This window comes from Pelobates fuscus, chromosome 10 (assembly GCF_036172605.1).
Source record: "Pelobates fuscus isolate aPelFus1 chromosome 10, aPelFus1.pri, whole genome shotgun sequence".
NCBI classification, from domain to species: domain Eukaryota; kingdom Metazoa; phylum Chordata; class Amphibia; order Anura; family Pelobatidae; genus Pelobates; species Pelobates fuscus.
The window spans coordinates 90,319,506-90,345,345 of record NC_086326.1 but is presented as its reverse complement, the minus strand read 5'-3'; the positions used below and the strand labels follow the sequence as shown (position 1 = coordinate 90,345,345).

Sequence of the window (25,840 nt, the reverse complement as noted above, 5' to 3'; positions counted from 1 at the left end):
TTAAGTTTATGTGGGCCGCAAAAAAACCCCACCATAAATTTTCATAGAAACATAGGTTTCTTTTAAAAAGTACAGTATATTAAAAAAAAAAAAAAACAGTATCCCACTGTACTAAACCACATCACCCTCCACTACCACCCTGTGCCAAATCTGATCCTCCCACTACTTCTTGAAACCCTGTGAAGGTGGAGCATGTCGATGTGATGTGGCGTTGCGTGCCTCCATGCACCTCCAGGTACTCCACTGTCCAGTCGCAGCCAATGCAACACTGACCAACACACACACACATACTCACTGACACACTCACTCACTCACAGACAGACACATACTCACTCAGAGACAGATAAACACTCACTCACAGACAGACAGACACTCACACTCACTCACAGACAGACACAGACAGACACTCACCGACACACTCACTTACAGACAGACACACACTCAGACAGACGCACACACACACACACAGACAGACACACACATAAAGACAGACACGCTCACAGACACACTCACACAGACACACACATACTCACTGACAGACACACACTCACTGACAGACACACACAGACACATACTCACTGACAGACACACACTCACTCACTGACAGACACTCACATACACACACTGACACAGACACTCCCTGACACAGACACTCCCTGACACAGACACACAAACACTCACACATTCTTGCACAGACATACTTTTCTTTATTGCTACCTACCTTTTGGAGCTGATGTAGGGCATCTCCCTGAGGTCCTTCTATCTGCTCCTCACTGCTCCCTCCCGCACAGTTTAGTGATGCCGGGTGCTGGAATATGACGTCATATTCCGGCGCCCAGCTTCACTACAGATGGCGCACGCGAGGGAGCAGTGAGGAGCAGGAACACTGAGCTCCCTGGCCGGGTAAGTGTTAGCAGAGTAGGCACCTGCAATGTGGGGAAAGCAGGTGCCTACTCCGCTATAACACCAGCATGTACTTGCAACTCGCCGGGCCGCAAAGATGGTCCTTGTGGGCCGTGAGTTTGACATGCTTGCTGTACATATATATCAAGATACAGCAAACTTAAAAAGGAAAAAGAGAATCAAATAGTATAACATGTTTCGGCAATCAGCCCCTAATGTGCTAAATGAATTGCCCTCACAAGCCAGAAATCAATCTGGGCATTGAGAATCCAATTGCTCTGTTAAATGATTAGATATTTGAAGAAGTAATTTTTGACACTCCCAAAAATAAAAAATAAGAGGATAAAACAGGTGGTGCATGTGGCGGAACCGCTGCCTGTTCATGAAACTCCCTTGTCTTTTACATGTGTTTCCCTTGTATGTTAGTTTATTGTGCCCGCGCCCCATTCAGGAGTGCTTCCATGAAGGGAATTCATTCACCTCCCAAACGGGGATCACCCCAATACCTCATTTAGAATGTTAGGATCAGAATGTTCACACCTCGCAACATATGTGTCAAAACCGCAAACCACAAGGGAAAGAATTAGTGAGTGCTTCCCTGGGTGGCTGCCATTCTTATAGACGAACGCCAGCCAGGGGGAGCAATTGCACCCTGAAAGGAGACGCTTCCCTTGTCTGGGTTTCACACCAGGACCTCGAGAATGGAGACTAGTCTGGGCACTTTTGGGGCACTGGAGAGTTTGGCAAGCTCTCCTGAGCCTGAGGGACAAAGAAACCAGCTCTTTTCCTGCAGGCAGGCTTTTCTGTGCCTAGGAGAGAAAGAGACAGTCACTTTTTCCTGCGCCTAGACTCCAAGGCACAGAGGCTCTTGGGAAGAAGACCCCTGATGGTTGGTGTGGGGGACCCTGTGGATTTAGTGGCAGGCTTTGGGGACAAAGGGAAAGGATTTCCTTACCATGCTGGGACCCCAGGGAGGGCGAGGATCTTGGGATGTGACCCTGTATGATTGTGTGGTAGGCCCCTTGCATGGGGTTATGCATAAAAGCTGTGTGTGGCCAATAAAGTGTTGTTGTACCTCCAGGACTGGGTGTCGTCCAGTTACTGGGGGGGAACTGGTTCCCGACCGGCTAAAGGAAGGGAATTAGCAGAGGTAACCGAGGATCTTGGGATGTGACAGGGTTACCTGTGTCTGCTACAACTGATGGCAAGCGTCGGGATTGCATTTCCCAGCCATATGGTACCAGCGTTCGTCAGCCGAACAGACTCAGGACTACATGAATTTAAAGAGGAAAACATTACAAGATTTTCTGGAAGCCAGAGGGCTATCAGCCTGCACTTGTACCAAGGCTGAGCTGATTGCCGACAAAAAACAAACAAAGTGGAACCCACATCTAATGAGCATACAGTATATGTATACCTGGGAATTAGACCAGAGTGAGATATTCTATATACAATGATGTTAGAATCTAGAAAAACACAAATTGAGAATCATAGCATAACACTGTTATGTGTAATAAGCGAATACGTGATAGTGATGTAACACTCACAAACGAAGGTGGAAATCAGGCCTCTCACCCCCTTGGGGTATATATGGAGTATGAACCTTGGTAACCGCTTCCGATGCACAATTGGAGAAGGTATGTATCTTTAAGAAGTGGATAAGAGAAAACCATACATGGTGAAGTATGTAGTAAAAATTATAAAAAGAATTTATTGGATACACTTACAAACAGAAGGCAATTCTGCGCATATCTCCACTCTTGGTGGAACTCCAGAGCAGCATGGAACAAACAGCACGATTCCAAAAGGGAGTAACACGACCAAGGGAGATCAAAATACAATATAAAATAAAATAAAATTTAAGAACAACTTGAGTCCATATATCCAACGCGTTTCGTCCAGATACACTGTCAGGGACTTCTTCAGGGATATGTGAAGGGTCATATGAAGGAGGATCTTCTTATACCCATTGCAATTCTTCATAATGCCGATCACCGGCAGCGTGCGTTTCAGTATGGAACGCAGAAACATATTTCCTGTGACGTACATCCGTTTGTTGAGCGCATGCATCCCTCATGGATCGGCAAAACAGTGGGGCAGCTGTACCCCAGCCGGAGGGCGAAATAGACCCGAAGCCTGACGTACTAAAGATGCCCCCTCCAAGGAAATCATGACCAAGATCTTCTCTGAGGTCCAAGTCTGTGCCTTGGCTCAGAAGAATGGGGCGAACTCCACACAGCCCGACAAATGAAGTGCGGGAGAGAGATCCCCGGGGAGTCCAGGAACCCCTGCACGAAAGCATAAACTGCCCTTCATTGCCTTCAATGAATTCAAGGAAGCAGAGGAGGGTATTGATGACTTTCTACAGGACTTCAAGCACCAGTGCCTCCTACAAGAGTTCGGCCCTGCAGATCACCATCCTGACACGGAAGCTAGTAGAGAAGGCGGCAAAGGCTTACCGGGCCATACCCAAGGACAAACTCTGGGAGTATGCCTTTGTGAAACAATTCCTGCTAGCCCAATATGCCATAACCCCAGAGGCATACCGCAGGAAGTTCAGGGAGATGAAGAAAGGGGAGAAGGACATGCGGAGTGGGCCTTCTGCATCACCCGAGCCACCCAGCATAGGAGGAACTCGCAACAGGCATGGTCTGCTGAGGAGATACTCCAGCTGTTAATGCTGAAGCACTTTATAATGGGCTCCTGACCGAGGTGCAGGAATGGGTGAGAGATGGCAGCCCAAGACTTTAGCAGAAGCAGCCCAGCGGGCCGACGAGTACGCAGATACCCGGAGACCCCAACACCTCACTTCATAAGACTCTTTCCACTACCTTCCCCAACCACAACGGTCCCGCTCCGAGGCTCAACGACTCAGACCCCTCTCAGCGGACACCAGCCGGGGTGGATCACCAATGCTTTCAGTGCCACCAACCCGGTCACGTTAAGCAGAATTGTCCCCAGTTCCGAGGCCGACCCCAGTGGGCAAGCCCAGTGGCCCCTTCTGCCCTGCAAGCAGCAGCCCTCTGTTACCAGGCTGCTCCCACCGAACTTCAGAACCCCCACAAGGAAGCCTGGTCCTTTTTGCATGGCCGCCACCAACAACCAGGACCACCACAGACAGACGGTTTGGCTGAACTGGTGCACTGTCCAAGGGCTGCGAGACACCGGAGCCACCCTAACTCTAGTTTGAGCCCAGCTCATTGCAGAGGAAGAGAGGACCGGGGGAACAGTCGCAGTCCGGATAGCCGGGAGGGCCATACACCACCTACCCACTGCCAATGTCCACCTCGACTGAGGCGCTGGAGCCCAGAGAATGGAAGTCGGACTCATGGACCAACTGCCCGTGGAGGTGCTACTCGGCAATGACCTTGGCCACCTTACCTCCACCTACGTACCCTTCTGGATCCCTGATGAGACCTACTCAGTAAGGACCTGGCAGCAAGCCACCACCTGGCACGGCTCACACTCTGAGGCTCAGGTAGGCACGCGTACCTATCCCTGTACCCCAGTTGCATGCAGACACCCCTGTAAGTAGATCCCCTGGGCTCAGGTAGACACACGTACCTTTCACCATACCCCAGTTCCACGTAGTCGCCCCTGTAGACCGGCTACTCATGCTAGTCCTAGGGAGGTAGTATCTGACCCTACCCTCCAGATGGATAAGTCAGTCACTGGTCAGGTGGGGAAGGAAGGGGAACGATTTATCTGGGATAGGGGATTGCTATACTGCATTGCTGAAAATGAGAAGGCAGGGAAAGCTCTTGTATTCACGTCAGATAGCACTTATTAAGATTTGTAATGACTGAATTTTCCCACATTTGTTGGGATTTTAGGGAAATTCAATAGAAACTTATGTTTTACTATTTTATTTATGGGTTCCTCTTCTCACTCCAGAAGGCAGACTCGTGAGGGCTAAATTGTCTCTACATCCGAGTCTCCCCTTGGTTCATTATTTTCATCTATCCTTATTTATAGGGGTTGTCCCCCCACCTTCATGAGCAACCTGACATATCTTCCCTGCTTGTATATATTAAAATTATAAATAGGACAATTGCAGGAAAACTTACAGAAACGATAGGTTGAAGAGGACTTTGCTCAAACGAGCTTACAGTCTATAGGAGGTGGGGTATAAAACCCATAAGGACAGGAAATAGCAATCAAATAAGGTGGGAGTGAAGCAAAGCTGGAGGAGAGAGTAGCGTGTTGCCCTTTAGGAGTGAGCAAGAGACAGGTATGTAAGGTGAGCCTTCCTAAAGAGATGGGTTTTAAGATAGTTCTTAAATGATTGAAGACTAGGGGAGAGTCTGATGGCGGTAGGCAGGCTATTCCATAGGAAGGGAGCCACCCCCGAGAAGTCCTGCAAGCGTGAGTTGGCCATACAGGTGCGAACAACGGACCGGAGAAGGTCAAGGGCAGCATGGAGAGACCGAAAAGGGGCATACCTATAGATCTGTGAGGGGATATAAGAGGGGCTAGAATTGTTCAGTGCTTTATAGGTATGGGTTAGCACTTTGAATTGACTCCTATTGGATACAGGAAGCCAATGTAAGGACTGACAAATGGATGAGGTGTGAGAGGACCGACTAGAGAGGAAAATCAATCTGGCGGCAGCATTCATTACAGACTGTAGAGGGGCAATAGGCTAATTAGGAGAGGGTTACAATAATCCATGCAGGAAATTACTAGAGCATGGACAAACTCCTTGGTAGCATCTTGCGTAAGAAAGGAGCAGATGGTGGTTATGTTTTTAAGATTGAAGCTACATGTGTAATAACCATTATTTGATTTTACATTTTATAGGGATTTTCATCCTTTAGACTTCATAATTTACAATACCTATAAAAACAATTTACTGGGGTTTCTTTGCTTCACATGCCAGCAAATTACGATTGGAAACCCTACAAGTTTTATTGGGTAAACATTTAGTCCTAAACCCTTCAATTTATCGAGTAGCTAATGTATTTACTTTTTAAGTTTTCCCTAAGGCTGAGTGAGCATGGTCAAGCGTTGAGCTCCTATTTACTTGAGACAGTTGTTTACTACTGCCACACTCTTAATTTATATTTACATGTTTTTTTTACATAGTGTGAGGCAATGTTATATGTCAATGTAAATAAAGTAATAGATACAACACTCTCCAGGCTTCCACGGTGCTTAGGACCTGAGGACGGCAAGGTCTCATTTCCAGATATAGAAAATAAATATTGATATTGATTAAAATCCAAAATAGTCCCTTTAACGTGACTGAGGCCCTGGTTACCTTCCTTTTGCACTTAAATGTTCTGTGTTTTAAAAATCACCAATAACTTTGTTTCATGAGATGCTCTATTTTATTTGAAATGTATGCTAAAGACTAACCAACTTGCTGAAGTTCACTATGTGTTTGGAACCTGTCACATATGTGATAGTTTATAACAATTATGCTTTCAATACAAATTGGCACTTTTATAACTGGGAGCAGGAACACCTGGTCGTCAGTCACAGCAAGGACCGACTCTTCTGCTAGCCCCATAGAGTTAACAGAAATGGCAAGTATGTTGTTCTAGTGCGCACATGTCTAGCCCCCTTTTCAATTAGCTATATTACATGCAACACAGAGGCTTCTCAATAAGAAGACCCTGATTGGAGTTTTGACCAGTTGGGAAAAAAGGGAGGGTAAGCAAAGGCTGCAGATAGCAGGTTTGCAGCTTTTTCAACCTATTAGATGTACCCCAAATGAAAACATGCAGAAATAAATTAATTTAAGGCATATCTAGTGGAGTGTTCAGTGGAGTGTTTTTTTAGTCCAGCTGGCTGTTATAGCACCCCCCCGCCCCCCCCCCACCCCTCCCACACACACACAAACAAACTTGGCATCATGTATTCAACTTACCAAGTTTAGTGTCTCTTGCTGAGGGAATTCAAAGCGGCTTTCAAAATTTAAGGTCAAAATTGCTAAACAGAAAAGAGTCCGTTATGCTTCCTGTTCGGCCACTTTCGCCTTCAATTCAAAATTCACTTTAAATATACACTTTAATAATAATAACCCAGACAGTATTCATGTACTAAATAATTTCCATAACCTGTGCATGTCATTGTTCTTTGTGCATTAGCTAATCTATGGTTGAGTGGAAGCTGAAAAAAACTCAAATATTCAGCACATGAGCACTTTTACCTCAATGTCCAAACTATGAGTTCATAAATGCACGTTTACCATGCAACATCTGGTTGTCCAACCTTTGACATTAATACCACCAATGAGTGCCCTCTCGTAGTTGTGCGGTTTTTAAATTTAGCAAAAGTATGCGTTTGTTCTTTAAAGGGATACATTTCAGTCTTGACAACATCATAAGGTATGTATCTTTTTCATTCTCTTTTCTTAATTGGGAGTTACTGATAGGCTGACACTCTCTTCCTTGTTGAAGTCTCTTCTATTAAAGGGACACTATAGTCACCAGAACAACTATAGCTTTGTTCTGGTGAGTATAATCATTCCATGCTTTTTGCAGTAAACACTGTGTTTTTCAGAGAAAATGCAGTGTTTACATCACAGCCTAGGGATACCTCCACTGGCCACTCCTCAGATGGCTACTATAGGTGCTTCCTGTGGTAGTGCTGACATTCAGTGTCTCCACCCTCTGCATGGAGACACTGAACTTTCCTCATAGAGATGCATTGATTCAATGTATCTCTATGAGGAGATGCTGATTGACCAGGGCTGTGTTTGGCTTGTGCTGGCTGTGCCCCTGATTAGCCTGCTTGACAGTCTCAGCCAATTAAATGATTTTGCTTTCTTATGGAAAAGCATTTGATTGGCTTTGATCAATACTTCTGATGATGTCAGCTAAACGGACAGTTAAGGGGCAGAGACTGAAAGAAGAAAAGAAAATGGGTCTTATACAAGGATAGATTCTCAAAATAAGGGCCTAATATGTATAAACAGTGGAAAGTCCCTAAAAAGAAACCCCCAAAATTGGGGAACCCCTTAAAATGAGAGTATAATCTGTGTAAATGATTGCTCTGTACTTGGGGTATTAGTTGTTAGTAATAAAAGAATCATCATATATTTAAAAAACATTCTATTAAACCTTGGGCAAGCATGTACCGGGAGAGACAATATATTTAATATAATCCCACATACATACTCAAAATGCAATTAATTATGGGGCATTTTTAACCCTTTCAGCAACTTGGGATGGGGCGCTAGAGGGTCCTGTAGTGCCAGGAAAACAAATATGTTTTCCTGGCACTGGAGAATCCCTTTAACATCCATAGGTTAGATCTTGAAAAACAAAAACCAAGCAAACAGATTAAAGGTCATTCTGAATTGATCATACTAAAGTGCAACCACATTCCTATACAAGATGCCACTGCAGGACGTTTTTGAAAGCAGTAATATCCAGAAAAAAAACAAAATGGTAAGTGCAGTATGTCCTGTTTTGCAAAGAAAGCAATATTTTTTCCTGACATCTTTAATTGATTAGAATAGGTGATTCTTTCTTTAGTGTATATTTCTAATTAAATAGCTTGGCTCTTGTTTGACTTGGAATTTTAAATAAAATGTAGGGTACATTCTCAGCTTTTTTAACATTATTATTATTATTATTTTATTATTTATATAGCGCCATCTGATTCCGTAGTGCTGTACATGTTATAGAGAATTGCGCTTTTCCCATATAATTCCTAATGTTAAGACAAGTTAACACGCAAATTAACATAGCTATTGGTACTATCAAAGAGTCTCTTTAGAGAACTAGTTTTCATTTAAGAATTGCTGAAAAAGGGCTATATTATTGTAACCATATATTTAGCTTTTTTTTATGTTTATTGATTTCTTTATTTTTTAACAATGTTTAGCATTGAGTAAAAATAAAAAAGTGTGCTGTGTCTTTAAATCTTTAAAGTGAAAAATGCAATACTTATTTTGTGCAAAATTGCAATGAAGTGCAGCAAAAAAAGTGCAATTGATAATGCTTTATACAACACTTAAAAAAAATATTAGTGCCACACAAGTGTAAAGTGCACTGTGCAATACAGTATAGAAAAAAGGAAATATTTAAAATGACCACAAATTTCAGAATGTTAATTTTCAAACCACTTAAAGAGATAAAACGATATCCATACACATGTACAAGATAAAAAAGGGGGAAAAATATAGTGTGATTTTGTTTCAAAACTGATAAAATATATAAAAAAATAGAGATACACACGCACAAGTGTAGGGTCAGCTCTAACTATAAAGTTTCCAAACAATGATCCCATAGGAGATGTAGGCAGAAAACTTGAGGCTGGTGTAGATGTAGAACACATTTTTACTTCACACAACCTTAAAAATATGGCAGCAGGCAAAGTAGAATTTGTTCCCCAAATTTGGCTTCTACCCTACTGAAACCAACTAAGAACCTTGCTCGGTCAGAAAGAAAGGAAGAGGGTCTACTTTGCCTGCTGCTATATTTTTAATACTGCACTGATAAACCACCTTACGTTTCTTTATTTATAATTTGCAGAATTTTATTTTGGCTACGGTATTTGCCTTTGGCATTTTGGTGACAATATGCAATGCTGGCTGCTTCACAAAATTGAACAAGCCATCACTTGATGGTGTTGAACCCAAGGGTAAGTAATGTTATGTCAGCTGTCACATTTTCCAAACCATAACCGCTTTCTCTTATACTATTTATTTCCATAAATAAAAGTATAATAAGTAAAACAACAAATAGCTGTGAGATAAATTAGTTTCCATATGAGTATATCATATTTGTGATACTATAATTCTGTTACATTCACGTTCAAAAGAGCTTTAAAAGAATTGTCCTGGCTTAGAAATATGTTTGATGTTTAAGGAATGTTACTGGCTGCATTTATAACACTGGCTACACTTAATATGTAAATGGCCATAGTTGACTTTAACATTAATTTTTTTTCATGTTATATTGTTTTAGAAAATAAATAATTATACTAAAATTGAAACCACTTTCCCATCAGACATAAAAGAGTCTTTGATCATTTGATTCATTTTAGGATCAAACAATCAAAGATTGGAGAGTATGATAGTACACCATAAGTAAGGAAGAAGGCACTATTGCCAGGTAGATGTAAAAGTTTTGAAGCTTGTGTGCTGGGGAAGCTGCTACCAACGTAGAGAGGGCGCTGGTGCAAAGCAGTTTTGGGCCCCTGAAAACACATGCCCACCAGGTGACCCTAATTGCACAGGCATAATTGTAATGACATCCATGCTTGGTCCCTTTTTGACAGTGTCTTGAAAGGGAAGGGGCATAGTCATTATCACATAAAGCCAGGGTGAATAGCATTTTCACAACTATGGTGTCAGGAATACATGTTTATATTCCTGACACTATAGTGTTCCTTTAAGCAAATTAAAGGAACATTTTGGTCACCATAACAACTTAATCTAAATGAAAATGCTATGATGCCAGGAAGCCCCTGGGTGCTCTCTTTCCTTTAAGGGGTTAAACTGCTCTCAAATGGTTTAACCCTAATGGTTCCTCCAGCTCCAGATCTCCAGGTCGCTCAGTGGTATTCGGCTTCTGAAATGGAGTGTCAGGAAGTGCAGACTGACGTCAGGCATGGGTGCTGCAGATTGGCTAGAGTGGCCAGTTGACGCTCTAAGCCAATCGCTAGTTCCCGGTTCATAAAAATGTTTAACTTTTTTATGAATGGGGAGCTACTGATTGACTTAGAGTGCCAGCTGACTGCTCTAACCAATCAGCGACACTCCTACCCTGCAGCACTCTGTGATTCCTGACACTCAGTAAATAAAAGTGAACACATTAACACTGATATTCTTTTTTACCTGGGGAGATGAAAAGGTTCAGAGTTTCCCTGCTAGGCCCAGGTACCAAAGCCTTATGATGTGGTATCCAGAATAAAGTGGAGGGTTCACTTCACTTGTCCTTAATGCTCCAAACTCCTTTTCTTCTCCTTCATTTGACACAGTCCTCTTTTTCTTCTGACACCGTCTTCTCTCCTCCTTGGCTCTTTCTGCTCCTTTACCTTTCTGCTACTTTCTGCTTATTTTGCGCCCTTCAGCTCCTTTCTCTTTCTGATCCCTTTCTGCTCCTTCTCCTACTTTATCTTTGTGCTCCTTGCTGTCTCTTTCTGCTCCTTGCTATCCTTTCTGCTCCTTCTCCTACTTTACCTTTGTGCTCCATCTAATTCTTTCTGCTCATTTACCTTTGTGCTCTTTCTGTCCCTTTCTGCTCTTTGCAGACCCTTCCTTTTCCTTGCAGAACCTTCCTACTCATTGCTGCCCCATGCAGACCCTTCCTGCTCCTTTCTGCCCCTTCCTGCTCCTTGTAGACCCTTCCTGCTCATTGCTGACCCTTCCTGCTCATTTCTGACACTACCTGCGCATTGCTGACTCTTCCTGCTAATTTCTGCTCTTTCTCCTACTTTACATTTGTGCTCCTTCTGCCCCTTCCAGCTCATTGCTGACCCTTTCTGCTCCTTGATGTCCCTTCTCATTTCTGTTCCTTCTCCTTTCTGCTCCTTCTCTTACTTTACCTTCCTGCTCCTAGCTGATCCTTCCTGTAGGTTGTCTTCCCCATCCCTCACTTACCTGATCTATAGGCTGTCTCCCCCACTCATCCCTCACTTCCCTGATCTGTAGGCTGCCCCCTCCCTCACTTCCCTGACCTGTAGGCTACCCTCGCCATGCCTCACTACCCTGATCTGTAGGCTGCCCCCTGCCATGCCTCACTTTCCTGATTTGTAAGCTGCCCCCCCATGCCTTTGATAATTGTTTTTTAAATTAAAAAAATAATATTCCCCTTTTCCTGATCTTACCTTGCAGGGAGGGGGTGGCACAATTAGATCCGTAGTGGTTGAGAAGGCTGCCTATCCATCGGGTGCAGGGCAGGTCACGAGATGAGAATTATCTCTCTTGGAGCTCAAGCACTTACACAGACTGACCCATACACAGAAACACACACACAGACCCATACACACACAGACTGCCCACAACACAGACTGACCCATACAAACACACACACAGATTGCTCCCCCACACAGACTGACCCATACATACACAGATTGACCTCCCCCACACACACACACAGACTGACCCATACATACACAGACTGACCTCCCACACAGACTGACCCATACACCCCCCCACACACAGATCCATAGTGGTTGAGAAGGCTGCCTATCCATCGGGTACAGGGGAAGTCACAAGATGAGAGGTATCTCTCTTTGATCTCAAGCACTTACACAGACTGACCCATACAAACCCACAGACTGACCCATATAAACCCACACACAGACACACACACACACAGACTGACCCATACATGCACACAGACTGTTCCCCCACGCAGACTGACCCATACATACACAGACTGAGTCCCCCACATACAGAGACTGAACAACACACACGCACAGACACAACCCCCCCCCCCCACACACACACAGGCTGAAACACACAAACTGACTCACACTTACCAGCAGCTGCCTGTATGCCTCTGTACAGAGCTGAACTTCCTCTCCCTGTCTCTCCCCTGCTCTACTCTCTGTGACCCAGGCGGAAGTCCTCCCAGCACAGTGCCCCCTCTGGCCCACAGTGACAGTTCTGCTCCCAGATTCAACATCAATTGGGAGGCACAAGGGGGAGCACTGCATGTTGTAGGGGGCCAAGACCAAGGCCAAGAACCCCCCCAGCCACTATAGATCACTTAGTATGTATGCAGGCTCTGACGATTGTGTGTTTTAGTGAATGTAGTGTGTGTTTGCATACTGGGAATCTAGTGTGTGCATAGGGGATCCAGACTGTGTATAGAGGATGTAGTGTATATGTCAGGAATATAGTATGTGCATGAGCGGTGTGGTATAGGGTCTATATTGTGCTTGTGTGTTGGGTGAGATGGAGAGATAGATAGATAGCAAAGTGCCAATAGGCTGGTGAGGCAAATAGCTTTGATAGTGCCAACCAGGCCCGGACTGGCCATCGGGCATACCGGGCAAATGCCCGGTGGGCTGCAATGGCTGTGGGGCTGAGGCCGGCAGGGGAGATCACAGGATCTCCCATGCCAGCCCCTGCAGGGCCATCGCTATCCGAGCGCCGGCCCTGCTGTGTGCCTTCATGGGCCGGTGGGGAGATCAAAGATCTCCCTCACCGGCCCAGAGGCACTGTAACACTGCTATGCCAGCTGGGGAGGGAGTGAGGTAGGCAGGAGAGAGGACCCGGGGAGCTCTAACACACACAGCACCCTCAGAAACACACAGCACCCTTAGACACACACAGCACCCTTAGACACACACAGCACCCCCAGACACACACAGCACCCTCAGACACTCACAGCACCCCCAGACACACACAGTACCCCCAGACACACACAGCACCCTCAGACACACACAGCACCCCCAGACACACACAGCACCCTCAGACACACACAGCACCCTCAGACACACAAAGCACCCCCAGACACACACAGCACCCCCAGACACACACAACATATAAAATAACCCTCAGTGATTTAACAGACAAATAAAATTAGAAACCTAGAATGTGATGGCAGATAAAAACACCCACACACACACGCTGCGCACCTCACACATACAATACGTCCAAATATATATATATATATATATATATATACACACACACTACAGCACGCCTCACACTGCACCACTACACACATGACGCTCCAGATACACTCTAGATCCCTTACCCTATATACACACTACACACACTACAGCCCATATGCACACACTCGCTACATCCCCTATAACACTATGCCCCTATACACACAATCTCTACAGCCCCTAGCCACACATATTACACCACAAACACAAATGCAATTGACCTATACACAATACCACACCACACTCTACACACACACAATCTCACAAGCAGGCTCCAAACACATGCACCATACACTTTCCTGGCCCTTTTGTCCTCTGGTATCCCACTTGTGGAGACACCAGAGACAATTTAAAAGCAAACACAGCGCAAGCATGTTATTAAATTTGCTTGCGCTGCGCAGAACAAATACAGGGTCTTTTTCTAATGCTAGAGCTCTTCAGTGGGGCTCTGCGCATTGAACCAACATGCTCACTTTGAGAGGGGGCGTTCTTCTCTGATTGAAAAATGCCCGGGCCTAATTTTTTTCCCAGTCCGGCCCTGGTGCCAACACTACATGCTCTGATCACCCTTGTCGGCTTTGGCCCATGGCAGGGCCGGCGCTACCTGTAAGGTGAACTAGGCAGCCGCCTAGGATGCCCCTTGGCAGGGCCGGATTAACATAGGGGCTGATGGAGCTGCAGCTCCAGGCCCAGGCCCATGGAATAGGCCCATTGATTTTAAAAAAAAAAAATAATAATTTTTTTTTTTTTACATTTTTTTTTTTTACACACTACACTTAGGGTTGCCAGGTATTTCTTATGTATTTCTTAGGGTTGCCAGGTATTTCTCAGAAGTATTTCTCAGGTATTTGAGGCTGCCTAGCTGGTGCCGGTCTGTCTCAGTATAAACAGAGATTATTCTGCAATACCAGCGCCGGCCAGTAGGGGTCGCTGTTTGTGTGGATAGAGGCAGTGATAAGAAGTTACGGCATCTCCCTCCCTGCCTCTCTCTATTCTCTGATCCGCGGGGGAGCAGCTCTGCACAGAGAGTCCAGACAGCAGCTCCGAGACATGGGGATGCTGAGACATTGGGACACTGGGGAACATGGGGATCCTGAGACACTAGGGACACAGTGGCCTCATGTCTCGCAGTGGCCACTAGTCTGTGTCCCCATCTCTCCCATCCAGTGTCCCAGTGTCCCCATGTCTCCCAGTCTCCCAGAGTCCCCTAGTCTCCCAGAGTCCCCTAGTCTCCCAGAGTCCCCTAGTCTCCCAGAGTCCCCTAGTGTCCTAATGACATCGGGACACTGGGAGACATGGGGACACAGACTCTAAGGGGCACTGGAAGACATGGGGATACAAACATTGGGGGACACTGGGTGACATGGGGATACAAACATTAGGGGACACTGGGTGACATGGGGACACTGAGACACTGGGGGAAAATGAGAGACATGGGGACACTGAGACACTGGGGGACAATGAGAGACATGGGGACACTAAGACACTAGGGGAAAATGAGAGACATGGGGACACTGAGACACTAGGGGACAATGAGAGGCATGGGGACACTGAGACACTAGGGGACAATGAGAGACATGGGGACACTGAGACACTAGGGGACAATGAGAGACATGGGGACACTGAGACACTAGGGGACAATGAGAGACATTGGGACACAGAGACACTAGGGGACAATGAGAGACATGGGGACACTGAGACACTAGGGGACAATGAGAGACATGGGGACACTGAGACACTAGGGGACAATGAGAGACATGGGGACACTGAGACACTAGGGGACAATGAGAGACATGGAAACACTGGGGGACACAGGGAGACATGGGGACACTGGGCGACTTTGAGACCTAGGAGACATGGGGCACTCCCAGTGTCCCCACGTCTCCCAGCCAGTGTCCCTAGTATCTCAGTATCCCCATGTGTCCCTGGTGTCTCTCAGTGTCTGTAGTGTGCCAGTGTCCCTAGTGTTTCCTAGTCTCCCAATGTCCCCATGTCTCCCAATGTCCCCATGTCTCCTAGTGTCTCAGTGTCCCCTAGTATAAAAGAAAAAATCTCTGGCACTCACTGTAATAGATTTAGGCAGGTTTATTGGACACTGCAACGTTTCGACCTGTACCCAGGTCTTTATCAAGTCTCCAATGTCCCCTAGGTATCAGTGTCCCCTGTGTATCAGAGTGTCTCAGTGCCCGATGTCTCTCAGTGCCCGTAGTGTCTCAGTGTCCCCTAGTATAAAATAAAAAAATCTCAGGCACTCACTGTATTAGCTTTAGGCAGGTTTATTGGACACTGCAACATTTTGACCTGTACCCAGGTCTTAATCAAGTCTGCAGTGCCCCCTACATATATCACAGTGTCTCAGTGCCCCATGTCTCCCAGTGTCCCCTCCTGTCTGTCACCCTGTGTCCCCATGTCTCCCAGTGTCCCCAAGAGTCTGTGTCCCCAGGTCTCCCAGTGTTCCCTAGTATCTGTGTCCCCATGTCTCCCAGTGGCCCAATGTCTCTCAATGTCCCCTAGTGTCCTAGTGACATGGGGACACTGGGAGACATGGGGACACAGACATTAAGGGACTGGGAGACATGGGGACACAGACATGCGCCCTTTTTGTGTATGTTCGCCCTTTCGGCCGTTCTGGTTATGTGATTTGTGTCAATGGCCCACCCTTTTACCGCATCCAAAGACTTCCTGCATTACTGGACACTGCTGTTAGGGGGTATGGGTTTACTTGAAAGATGAAAGCATGAGATTAGCAAAGGGTTTGTGTTTTCTCATAGTTGCATCCTATGAGTTTCCCTCCAGCACCATCTCCATCAGATACATGACGCTTAGGAGGTAGGACTGTTTTAGTGTTTTTGGTCAATAAAATTTTGTAATTAGGCCCATCATAATTATCAGCACCAGGCCCACTGGGCTCTTAATCCGGCCCTGCCCCTTGGGAAGGGGCGCCGCCAGGAGCGTCGGCCCCCCTCATGCTGCAGCCGCCCGAGCACTCTGCAGAGAGCCTCAGGTGGCTGCAGCTTTGCCTGGGCTGGTGCGTCCATGAGGGTGCACCGCTCAGCGCTCCCTCCTGTCACTCCCTCATTGTAGCGTGGCCGAGCTCTGTATGGTCCGCGGGTACAGGGAGCATCTGTCTCCTGTACCCGACCGGACTAACAGGAAGTGAACACTGAGAGTGCACTTCCTTTTAGTCCGGCCGGGTACAGGAAACAAAAGCTCCCTGTACCCGCGGACCATACATGGCTCGGCCACGCTACAATAGAGGTAGGGGAGGGTGGGGGGATAAATTTAAAGGGGGGGGGATACATGGAAAGGGAGGGGGGGTAATAAATTGACAGGGAGGGGGGGAATACATGGAAAGGGAGGGGGGGATAAATGGAAAGGGAGGGGGGATAAATGGAAAGGGAGGGGGGTAATAAATTGAAAGGGTAATAAATTGAAAGGGGGGAATAAATGGAAAGGGGGGATAAATGGAAATGGAGGGGGGGGGGTATTAAATTGACAGGGGGATAAATGGAAAGGGAGGGGGGTAATAAATGGAAAGGGGGGGTAATAAATTGACAGGGATGGGGGGTAATAAATTGACAGGGAGGGAGGGGGAATAAATTGACAGGGAGGGGAGGGGAATAAATTGAAAGGGAGGGGGGATAAATTGACAGGGAGGATGGGGGGAATAAACTGAAAGGGAGGGGGAAAAATAAATGGACGGGGGGGGTAAATTGACAGGCAGGGTGGGGGGAATAAATTGACAGGGAGGGTGGGGGGAATAAATTGACAGGGAGGGGGGATAAATTGAAAGGAAGGGGAAAGAAATTGACAGGGTGGGGGGAAGAAATTGACAGGGAGGGGAATTGACGGGGTTGGAAGGGGGAAAGAGAGTGGGGAGGGGAGAAGAGAGTGATAACGGGGGAGACAAGAGTGATAAGGGAGAGGGGAGAAGAGAGGGACAAGCAGGGGAGAAGAGAGGGACAAGGGGGGGGAGAAGAGAGTGAAAAGGGAGGGAGAGGGGGAGAAGAGAGTGACAAGGGAGGGGGGGAGAGATTGACATCCATCACACACACACAATGCACCCCTTGCACACAGAAAAACACACACAGACACACACACACACACACACACACTCAATGCACCCCTTACAGATGCACACACTGCATCCCATACATACACAGAAACACACCTTGCAGCCCTTACACATACAAACACAGATTCACACAATGTATTCCTTACACACATATCAGGACATCCCCTACTCCACCTCCTGTGAACAAACTCATTGGTGGAACATGAAGGTGGACCCTGGGACCCAGACCTTGAGCTGTGTAAAGGGCGTTAAAAAATGAAGCTGCTTCCCGTTCTCCCAGAACATTGATTTTTGTGACCACAGTTACAAACAGCCTCCAGAGAGCCTGTTCTACACCAGACCAGTGGAATCAGACTACAGCTAGAGCCCATCATCATCCTCATCTGGTTGTAAGTAGGCAATCTAGTATATTATTCGTGGCACTAATCTCTAATTTACCTCACATTAACCCCTTAAGGACACATGACATGTGTGACATGTCATGATTCCCTTTTATTCCAGAAGTTTGGTCCTTAAGGGGTTAAAGAAACACTATAGTCCCCAGAACCACTTCAGATTAATGTAGTGGTTCTGGTGTCTATAGCCTGTCCATGCAGGCCTTTTAATTATTTTTATTATTATTATTATTATTATTATTATTGCCATTTATATAGCGCCAAAAGATTCCGTAGCGCTTTACAATATTATGAGAGGGGATTTAACTATAAATAGGACAATTACAAATAAACTTACAGGAACAATAGGTTGAAGAGGACCCTGCTCAATCGAGCTTACATTCTATAGGAGGTGGGGTATAAAACACATTAGGACAGGAATTTGCAATCAAATAAGGTGGGCTGCCCTTTAGGAGAGGGCAAGAGACAGGTATGTGAGGTAGGGGTTAGTCTTGGAGGCCATAAGCTTTCCTAAAGAGATGGGTTTTAAGGCACTTCTTAAAAGATGCAAGACTAGGGGTGAGTCTGATGGCAGGCTATTCCATAGGAAGGGAACCGCCCGCGAGAAGTCCTGCAAGCGCGAGTTGGCTGTACAGGTGCGGACAACGGACAGGAGGTGGTCACGGGCAGAGTGGAGAGACCGAGAAGGGACATACCTATGGATCTGTGAGGAGATATAAGAGTGTCTAGAGTTGTTCAGTGCTTTATAGGTGTGAGTTAGTACCTTGAATTGACTCCTATAGCATACAGGAAGCCAATGTAAGGGCTGGCAGAGGGGTGAGGTGTGAGAGAAACGACTAGAGAGGAATATCAGTCTAGCAGCAGCGTTCATTACGGACTGTAGGGGTGCAGTATGGCTTTTGGGAAGACCAATCAGGAGAGGGTTACAATAATCCATGCGGGAAATTACTAGAGCATGGACAAGCTCCTTGGTAGTATCTGGTGCAAGAAAGGGGCGGATGCGGGCTATGTTTTTAAGATGGAATCTACAGGATTTGGCAACATGCTGGATGTGAGGCTCAAAGGTGAGACCAGAGTCAAGTATGACGCCAAGACAGCGTGCTTGCAAGGATGGACTGATGTTGGTACCACAAACTTGAAGGGAGAGTGAAAGAGGAAAGAGGAAAGACAAGGAGCTCAGTTTTTGAGAGATTGAGTTTCAGAAAGTGGGAGGACATCCAGTCAGAGATGGAAGAAAGGCAAGCAGTGACATGTTGCAGGACGGCAGGGGAGAGGTCTGGGGAGGAGAGATATAGCTGGGTGTCATCAGCGTAGAGGTGGTAGTGGAATCCAAATGAGGTAATAAGTTTGCCAAGAGAGGCAGTATAAAGAGAAAATAGAAGGGGACCAAGGACAGAGCCTTGGGGGACTCCAACCGAGACAGGACGAGGGGAGGAGGTATCATTAGAAAAAGAGACACTCAATGAGCGTTGGGAGAGATAAGAGGAAAACCACGAGAGGAAAGAGTCACAGAGACCAAGCGATTGAAGAGTTTGAAGAAGGAGAGCATGATCAACGGTGTCAAAGGCCGCTGAGAGGTCAAGAAGAATAAGTATGGAGTAGTGGCCTTTGGATTTAGCTGCAATTAGGTTGTTAGTAACTTTGATAAGGGCAGTCTCTGTAGAGTGGAGAGGGCGGAAGCCAGATTGAAGGGGGTCAAGGAGAGAGTTGGAATTGAGGAAATGAGACACACGGGTAAAGACAAGTCTTTCCAGAAGCTTTGAGGAAAAACACAGCGGCACTGCAGCACTTGCGTTAGTTAACGGCAGATCATATAGGTGGGGCATTGTGATGTCATATGGGGGGGCGGCAGCAAACTTTACTTTTGCCTAGGGCGGCAAAAATCCTTGCACCGACCCTGGCCCATGGCCATCTTGGCCCACCTGGTATTTGTCCAATGTGCCCAATGGCTAGTTTTGGTCTCTTAGTGAGTGCACTCCGTAATTTCATAATCTTTTCGCCTTCCCATTATCATCTGCCTGTTTTCCTTTCTCTCCTTATCCCTCTCATTTGCCCTTTTATTACTGTTACCCAGTCATTTTATACTTCTCTTTCACACTTCACTTTTTTCATTTGGTAGTTAACCTCAGTATGTCCCTGCTATTTTCTCAGTTTTTTCCTTCACCTGAGTACTTGAACTCTGATATCTTTTTACTTTTTTTCTGAATGTACTCACCATTTCTCCAGTTTCTTTATATACGTGTTAAAAGTATTGCTAAAATGAATTCTATTTTGAAGGTTGTTTGGATAAAAATGGCGTGCTCCATAAATTTAATACTCGGTGGAGGACGAAAAATTGCTTTGACTGCAGTTGTGATACTGAGGAGATGCACTGCTGCAAAGTGTAAGTTGCAATAATTTCTTATGATTCAATTAGACCAGAGTGCTTACACAGGGTGTAGAATGTGGGCTATCCACTGAGGGGGTTGACAAATTTCTTGTTTGCTCTTTCATGCTCTTGTAAATAGCATACATCATGGCTGAATGTGAGGATTTAAGGGGTGTATGCCACTTGGATTGGGATGTATGATTGTAATGTGTCATATACTATAACCTGATGTGAGCTGTGTAATAATGTCAGAGCTAATGTTTGCAACAAAGTAGGAATTCTTACTCAGGAACCCCAGAAAAGAACACCTTTTACACAATCGCATTCCTCCTGAGGAATTATGGTTGAATATCACGGTAATGTAAAACCCCTAGAATCAGAAAAAAAACTTTTCTAAATAAATGAACCACTTAAGGAATCATCTACTAAACAATACTATGAAAAACTGATCACCAAAAAACCTTTCCCAATACTATCACAATAAAAACCACAGAAATGGTTTAGGGAAATAAAGAGATGACAAAAAACAATAACAAAACAAAAGGGAAACTGCAAATATCACAACAAAGTGGACAACATAAGAACTAACACTTTATTGACAATGAGAAATAAATAAAAAAAATCTGCAAAATGACGCATAAATATCTATAATAAATGCAGTATAAAGAGCACAAACTGTTATGGATCATTTTTTAGCACCATGTAAAAGTATCAAAGGACTTGATACACCAATAAAACTAAACATCAATCCACAAAATAACTATGTATCCGAATTCTCCAATGGTGTGAAGCAGATCCCCTAACATGGACAAGACAAACGTTTTCCTTCTTTGTAACGGACCGCCTGGCACTCCAACCGAGTGCCTCCGCCAATCGATGCTCCGAGTGCTCACCGAGCAATTTCAGCACTCCACCAGACACCATAAGCACTGCAGACCCTACTTCCAGCGATGCAGCTGTGCCGCGGTCTTGCCGTCCTTCACCCACCCTGGACCCAAGACTGGCATCCAGCTTCCAGTGGGCAGATCTCTCCTACTCCCAGAGAGCATAGCAGGAACAGCTCTTATAAGAGCTAGTGATTATAATTCCTGGGGAGTATAGTGATATAGCAATCCCCAGGATAGATACAGCCGTTTCCCCCAGACATGAGATGAGACTATGTTGAGGGTAGGCAGGAACAGAATTCTAATGGAGGCACACTGGCCTTTTATGCAAGTTTCCCAACAAGGGTGACACCCAGGTGGACCTTGTTGGGCACAGGGACACTAAGTGAATAAACCAATAAAAACAGAGTCATACAGTCAGACACTCCCATACACAAACAATAGAATCCTCCTCTGTGCTTTGGAGATAATTGAATCAGGAACTGTACTAATCTAACCCAATTATCTCCAAACACAGAAAAACATAACATTTTATGAAACCCCAAAAAGTACCTTAAAAACACATAAAACCCCATGATCCCCTGATAACCCCGATCTAGGTGAACAACATATCCAAAAATCACACAGATCGGTTCAGGGATTTCCTGGATTTCATAGTTTTGACCAACCGTCCACATGGTCCTATGCCCAAAACAGTTCCAGGGAAATCAGTGCTATCAGTAGGTCAAGTTCGGTAGTCTTTTACAGGTTTCCATGCAGGGCCCATAGTCTGTGGGTAGGAGACTGTCAAGCAGACCCCTCCAAGTACATGTGGCGAGGTTACTTTCACCAAAGTCTTTAATTTAATACAAAATGTGAATCAATACAGGCAAAACTCCTTGCACAGTGCAAAGTTGCTTTAAATCAATAGATTGGAAGATAAGGTTATTCTGATACCTTAAAGGAATTGAATAGGTAAAACAATACATATCCTTTTTGTCCCCCCAACAGTAAACCTACTGTCACAAAATGCTTTCCCCCCTATAGAGTGTAAAAATGAACTTTAGAAGTTCCTTTTTTAATCTTTATTTTGATCTGATTTTTTTGCTCCTCCTCTGGTTGCATGTCATATCCCCTTTGCTTTCTCCCTGCTTCCTGTATTTCAACCAGACTGTCCACCAGTGGCCATGCTCCAGTGATTCTCTATGAGAATCAGTAATGTGCCTGAGCCTGCCCAAGCCTTCCTCAGAGTCTTCATCATTCAGACACTAGAACTTACATACCATACCACACACAAACATTTCCTCACCGCATTAGGTATTATATAGTGGCATATGTTTATTATAGATAAATATAAAGAGACAGACAAACTCATAAATACCCAATAGAGCTTTGTTTTATGTCGCTCTCTCTTCTTATGTGATTCATATTCACCTGTAGGTTATAACAGAATGGCACAATCATAAAACAAAACATGGCAACAAAGCATACAATTAAATGACTCCTGTTCAAAAGCCTGCATACCCTTAGTTCTTAATACTGTGTATTGCCCCCTTTAGCATCAATGACAGTGTGCAGTCTTTTGTAATAGTTGTCTATGAGGCCCCTAATTCTTGCAGGTGGTATAGGGATGTGCATGGGCAAAAAATTTGGTTTGGTTTGGAAATTCGTGTAAGTAAAAAAAATGTGTCTGCTTCGGCAAATTGGACCGATGGCATTCGGTTCAGTTTGGCACTTGAGAACTGCCGAACGCCATCACTTTGGACATTCGGAAGCATCCGAATGGCATGAAATTCGTACGAATGTACATTCGGAACGAAACGAATTGCATATGTCTACTTTATATATCCTATATAATAATTAGCTAAGGATGTTTGTCCGATGCAGTCATGCGCACTAGTGACTGCGCGAGATTGCATGGGACAAACATCCAATGCCAGGCGACGAGGGAGCAGAGTACTTACACTGCTCTTGCAGCACAGGTCTCTAGCACGACCTTCAGGGTCCGCTGGCAGCCGCAATGTGACACATACAGGATATGATGTCATTGCACAAAAGGAATTAGCTTATTGGTCTAGATTCCTGTCATCATTCACATAGTTTTCCCTCCCTCTCTTGGTTTGCCAAATTTCAGAAATCCAAATCACTTTAGAGCTTCGGCACCTCCGAACTACCGAACTTCATCACTTCAGAACTTTGGCATGAAATTCGCACTAATGTACATACAGAACAAAACGAATCGCACATGTCTAAGGCGGTATAGCTGCCCATTCGTCTTGACAAAATGCCTTTAACAACCACACAGTCTTTCTCCAGAGCAGCCTACATTTCTCCTGAGGATACCTGAGTTTTGTTTTCTTTTGTATCCCGAACAATTCTTCTGAATCCCTGAATCTTCCACTTCTTAATAAGTGATTTAACGATACTAACTGGTATTTTTAAGGATTTGGATATCTTTTTGTATCTTTTTCCATCTTTATAAAGTTCCATTAACTTGTTACGCAGGTCTTTGACAGTTATTTTCTGCTACCCATGGCTCAGTATCTAACTTGCTCAGTGCAGAGCTATCCAACTTATTGACTATTAATACACAGAAACGAATTGCCATTTAAAAATACACAGATGTCGGAAATTAACCTTTAATCGCCATTTCAACCTGTGTGTCATCTTATATGTCTGTAACATCCAAGTGTATGTAAACTTTTGGTTAGGCACATTTGGCTCCTATTTAAAATCATAATGATAATAGAAATCACCCAAACAACTTTGTGATAATAAACGGCTTCATATGATCACTATCCTTCAATAAAAAAATTTTTTATGCTTAATCAGTTATATTTTCAAAATCAATGCCAAAATTTCACAATTTCTGTCAGGGTATGCAAACTTTAGAACACAACTGTATAATACTGTAGAAATTATAATGGGCTGCACATACTACAACAATGTTGACTCAGCTCACCCAAATCTTATTGCAGCTTGCTTACAGTTCTCTCCCACCCAGAGTGGCTTGACTCTCTCCGTATTCTAACAATTTTCTGTACTACTGTACTGACTCGGTAAAAAAGCCTACAGGCCCCAGTATAGTATTGTACAGCAGCCAGGTTACTTTCAACCTTACTGTTCAAAGACTCCGTGAGGTAGGTCGGGAGACAGAAGGCTTATTGTTTGCCAACCAGAATTTGAGTGGACAATGGCATCTAGCTGACATGCACCTCCTAGGTCTCCACACCCTCAACATGAGTGTAGGCGCATCCCGTAGCTTGTATCCTACATCATTGCTCCACTTATTGGCTCTGTTTTGTTCAATCGTGGAACTATTTATTATTGCACAGCTGCAGAGTAAAAGTTGTATTTCATGTCATGTGAATATCCAAGTTTACACATTCCATCTACTATCTTTTACAATGATAAACTTTTACCCGAATCTTTCCCAACTGTGCTGCTCCAACACAAAATCCGAATTATCTGTGTAATTCCACCTTCTTAAGTATTATACTCTTTCCACCCTGTGGCAGTAAATATGTTAAAAGCTTTCCCTCCCTGCACTTTGGGAACCCCATCTTGTTTCCTCATCTGCTAAACTATTCTAGCAGTCTACTTTTCCTGTAAATGGAAGAAAAAAAACCTACTATTACCTCTTGAGTCACTTTACCCCACTCCCTCTAGAATGTAACCTTGTTTGAACAGGGCCATCAACACCCTCTGTTTTATTTATGAAAGTTTGCTGTTTTGAGAATCTGCTGTGTCCAAAGTAGACACATCATGTTAGAGCAATAATTACGGCTTCATTTCTATGGTTGTGTCAGGAAATATTTATAAAAATAATAATTTTGTGAATATGCTTCTAGATATTGAATAGCACCATTGCAAAGGGCCACATGAGTACTGGATTCTTGCATGCATTTTGCTTTTTTTATTTTAAGTTATGTTTAATTTGGGGTTTAATATTTCAATAGGGGTAAATATAAGTCGTTTTGTATAGATACATATGTCAAAGAGTGATAAATATGATAGAGATAAGTAATAATAGAAAATGTAGGTTAGTGGGTTTGACACACAATTAACACACACACATGACACACAATTAAAAAAAGTAGTTTGACTATATCTCACTTTTGAATTATACTATTCCTATTATGTTCCAGTTATGGTAGACCTGCCAACTATGACCAGAGCAAATGCTTTGTCAAGTATGATAAGCATGCATGCACCGTGGAAGTACTACAAAAGGAGGATCCTACAAAGGTGTGCGAGCGCTATGGAATGGCTGGCTAACGATGAGCTCAGCATGATCCAGAATAAGCCTTCTCTGAATCTATTAGACTCTCATGATTAAAGCTGTATTGAATACCTTTGTTGATAAATAAAACAGCTATGTTGAGTGCTAAAGTCACAATTAATATAAATATTAAAGTTCAAAATATAGAGTAAAGATTCCCTTGTTTGTGATTATTTTATTTTTTTCTGGCAGAATTTCCACTTACTTTCACGTACCATTCTAAACTGATTAACATGTGTTCAGGGGATCACTAGTGATGTCCCGGACGGTTCGCCAGCGAATAGTTCCTGGCGAACATTATGTGTTCGCATTCGCGGCGGCGGGGAACATATGCGATGTTCGGTCCGCCCCCTATTCGTCATCATTGAGTAA

The 25,840-nt window shown here is 44.6% G+C and overlaps 2 protein-coding genes across 2 annotated transcripts in view; both read left to right on the top strand.

The window, feature by feature from the left end:
* Positions 1-25,623, top strand: part of LOC134575831 (beta-microseminoprotein-like) — a 47,744-nt gene extending 22,121 nt beyond the window's left edge. Inside the window, exon 5 of the transcript XR_010085758.1 lies at positions 25,580-25,623. The gene's annotated coding sequence lies outside the window, so the exon portion shown is untranslated. The remainder of the gene's footprint in view (positions 1-25,579) is intronic.
* LOC134574767 (beta-microseminoprotein J1-like) lies at positions 4,232-25,623 on the top strand. The gene is made up of 5 exons (XM_063433855.1): positions 4,232-4,381; positions 8,247-8,300; positions 9,390-9,498; positions 20,233-20,338; positions 25,335-25,623. Exons 1-5 carry the CDS (start codon positions 4,232-4,234, stop codon positions 25,462-25,464), a joined length of 549 nt encoding a protein of 182 aa, XP_063289925.1. The 3' UTR covers positions 25,465-25,623.
* Positions 25,624-25,840: the final 217 nt, after the last annotated feature.

What these genes read in the sequence shown, in the direction of transcription:
- LOC134574767 (XM_063433855.1), top strand. Translation starts at nt 4,232, where the DNA reads ATGGACCAACTGCCCGTGGAGGTGCTACTCGGCAATGACCTTGGCCAC. An exon ending in GCTCACACTCTGAGGCTCAG is followed by an intron (nt 4,382 to 8,246) that starts GTAGGCACGCGT and finishes TTCCTATACAAG; the next exon opens with ATGCCACTGCAGGACGTTTT. An exon ending in TCCAGAAAAAAAACAAAATG is followed by an intron (nt 8,301 to 9,389) that starts GTAAGTGCAGTA and finishes TATAATTTGCAG; the next exon opens with AATTTTATTTTGGCTACGGT.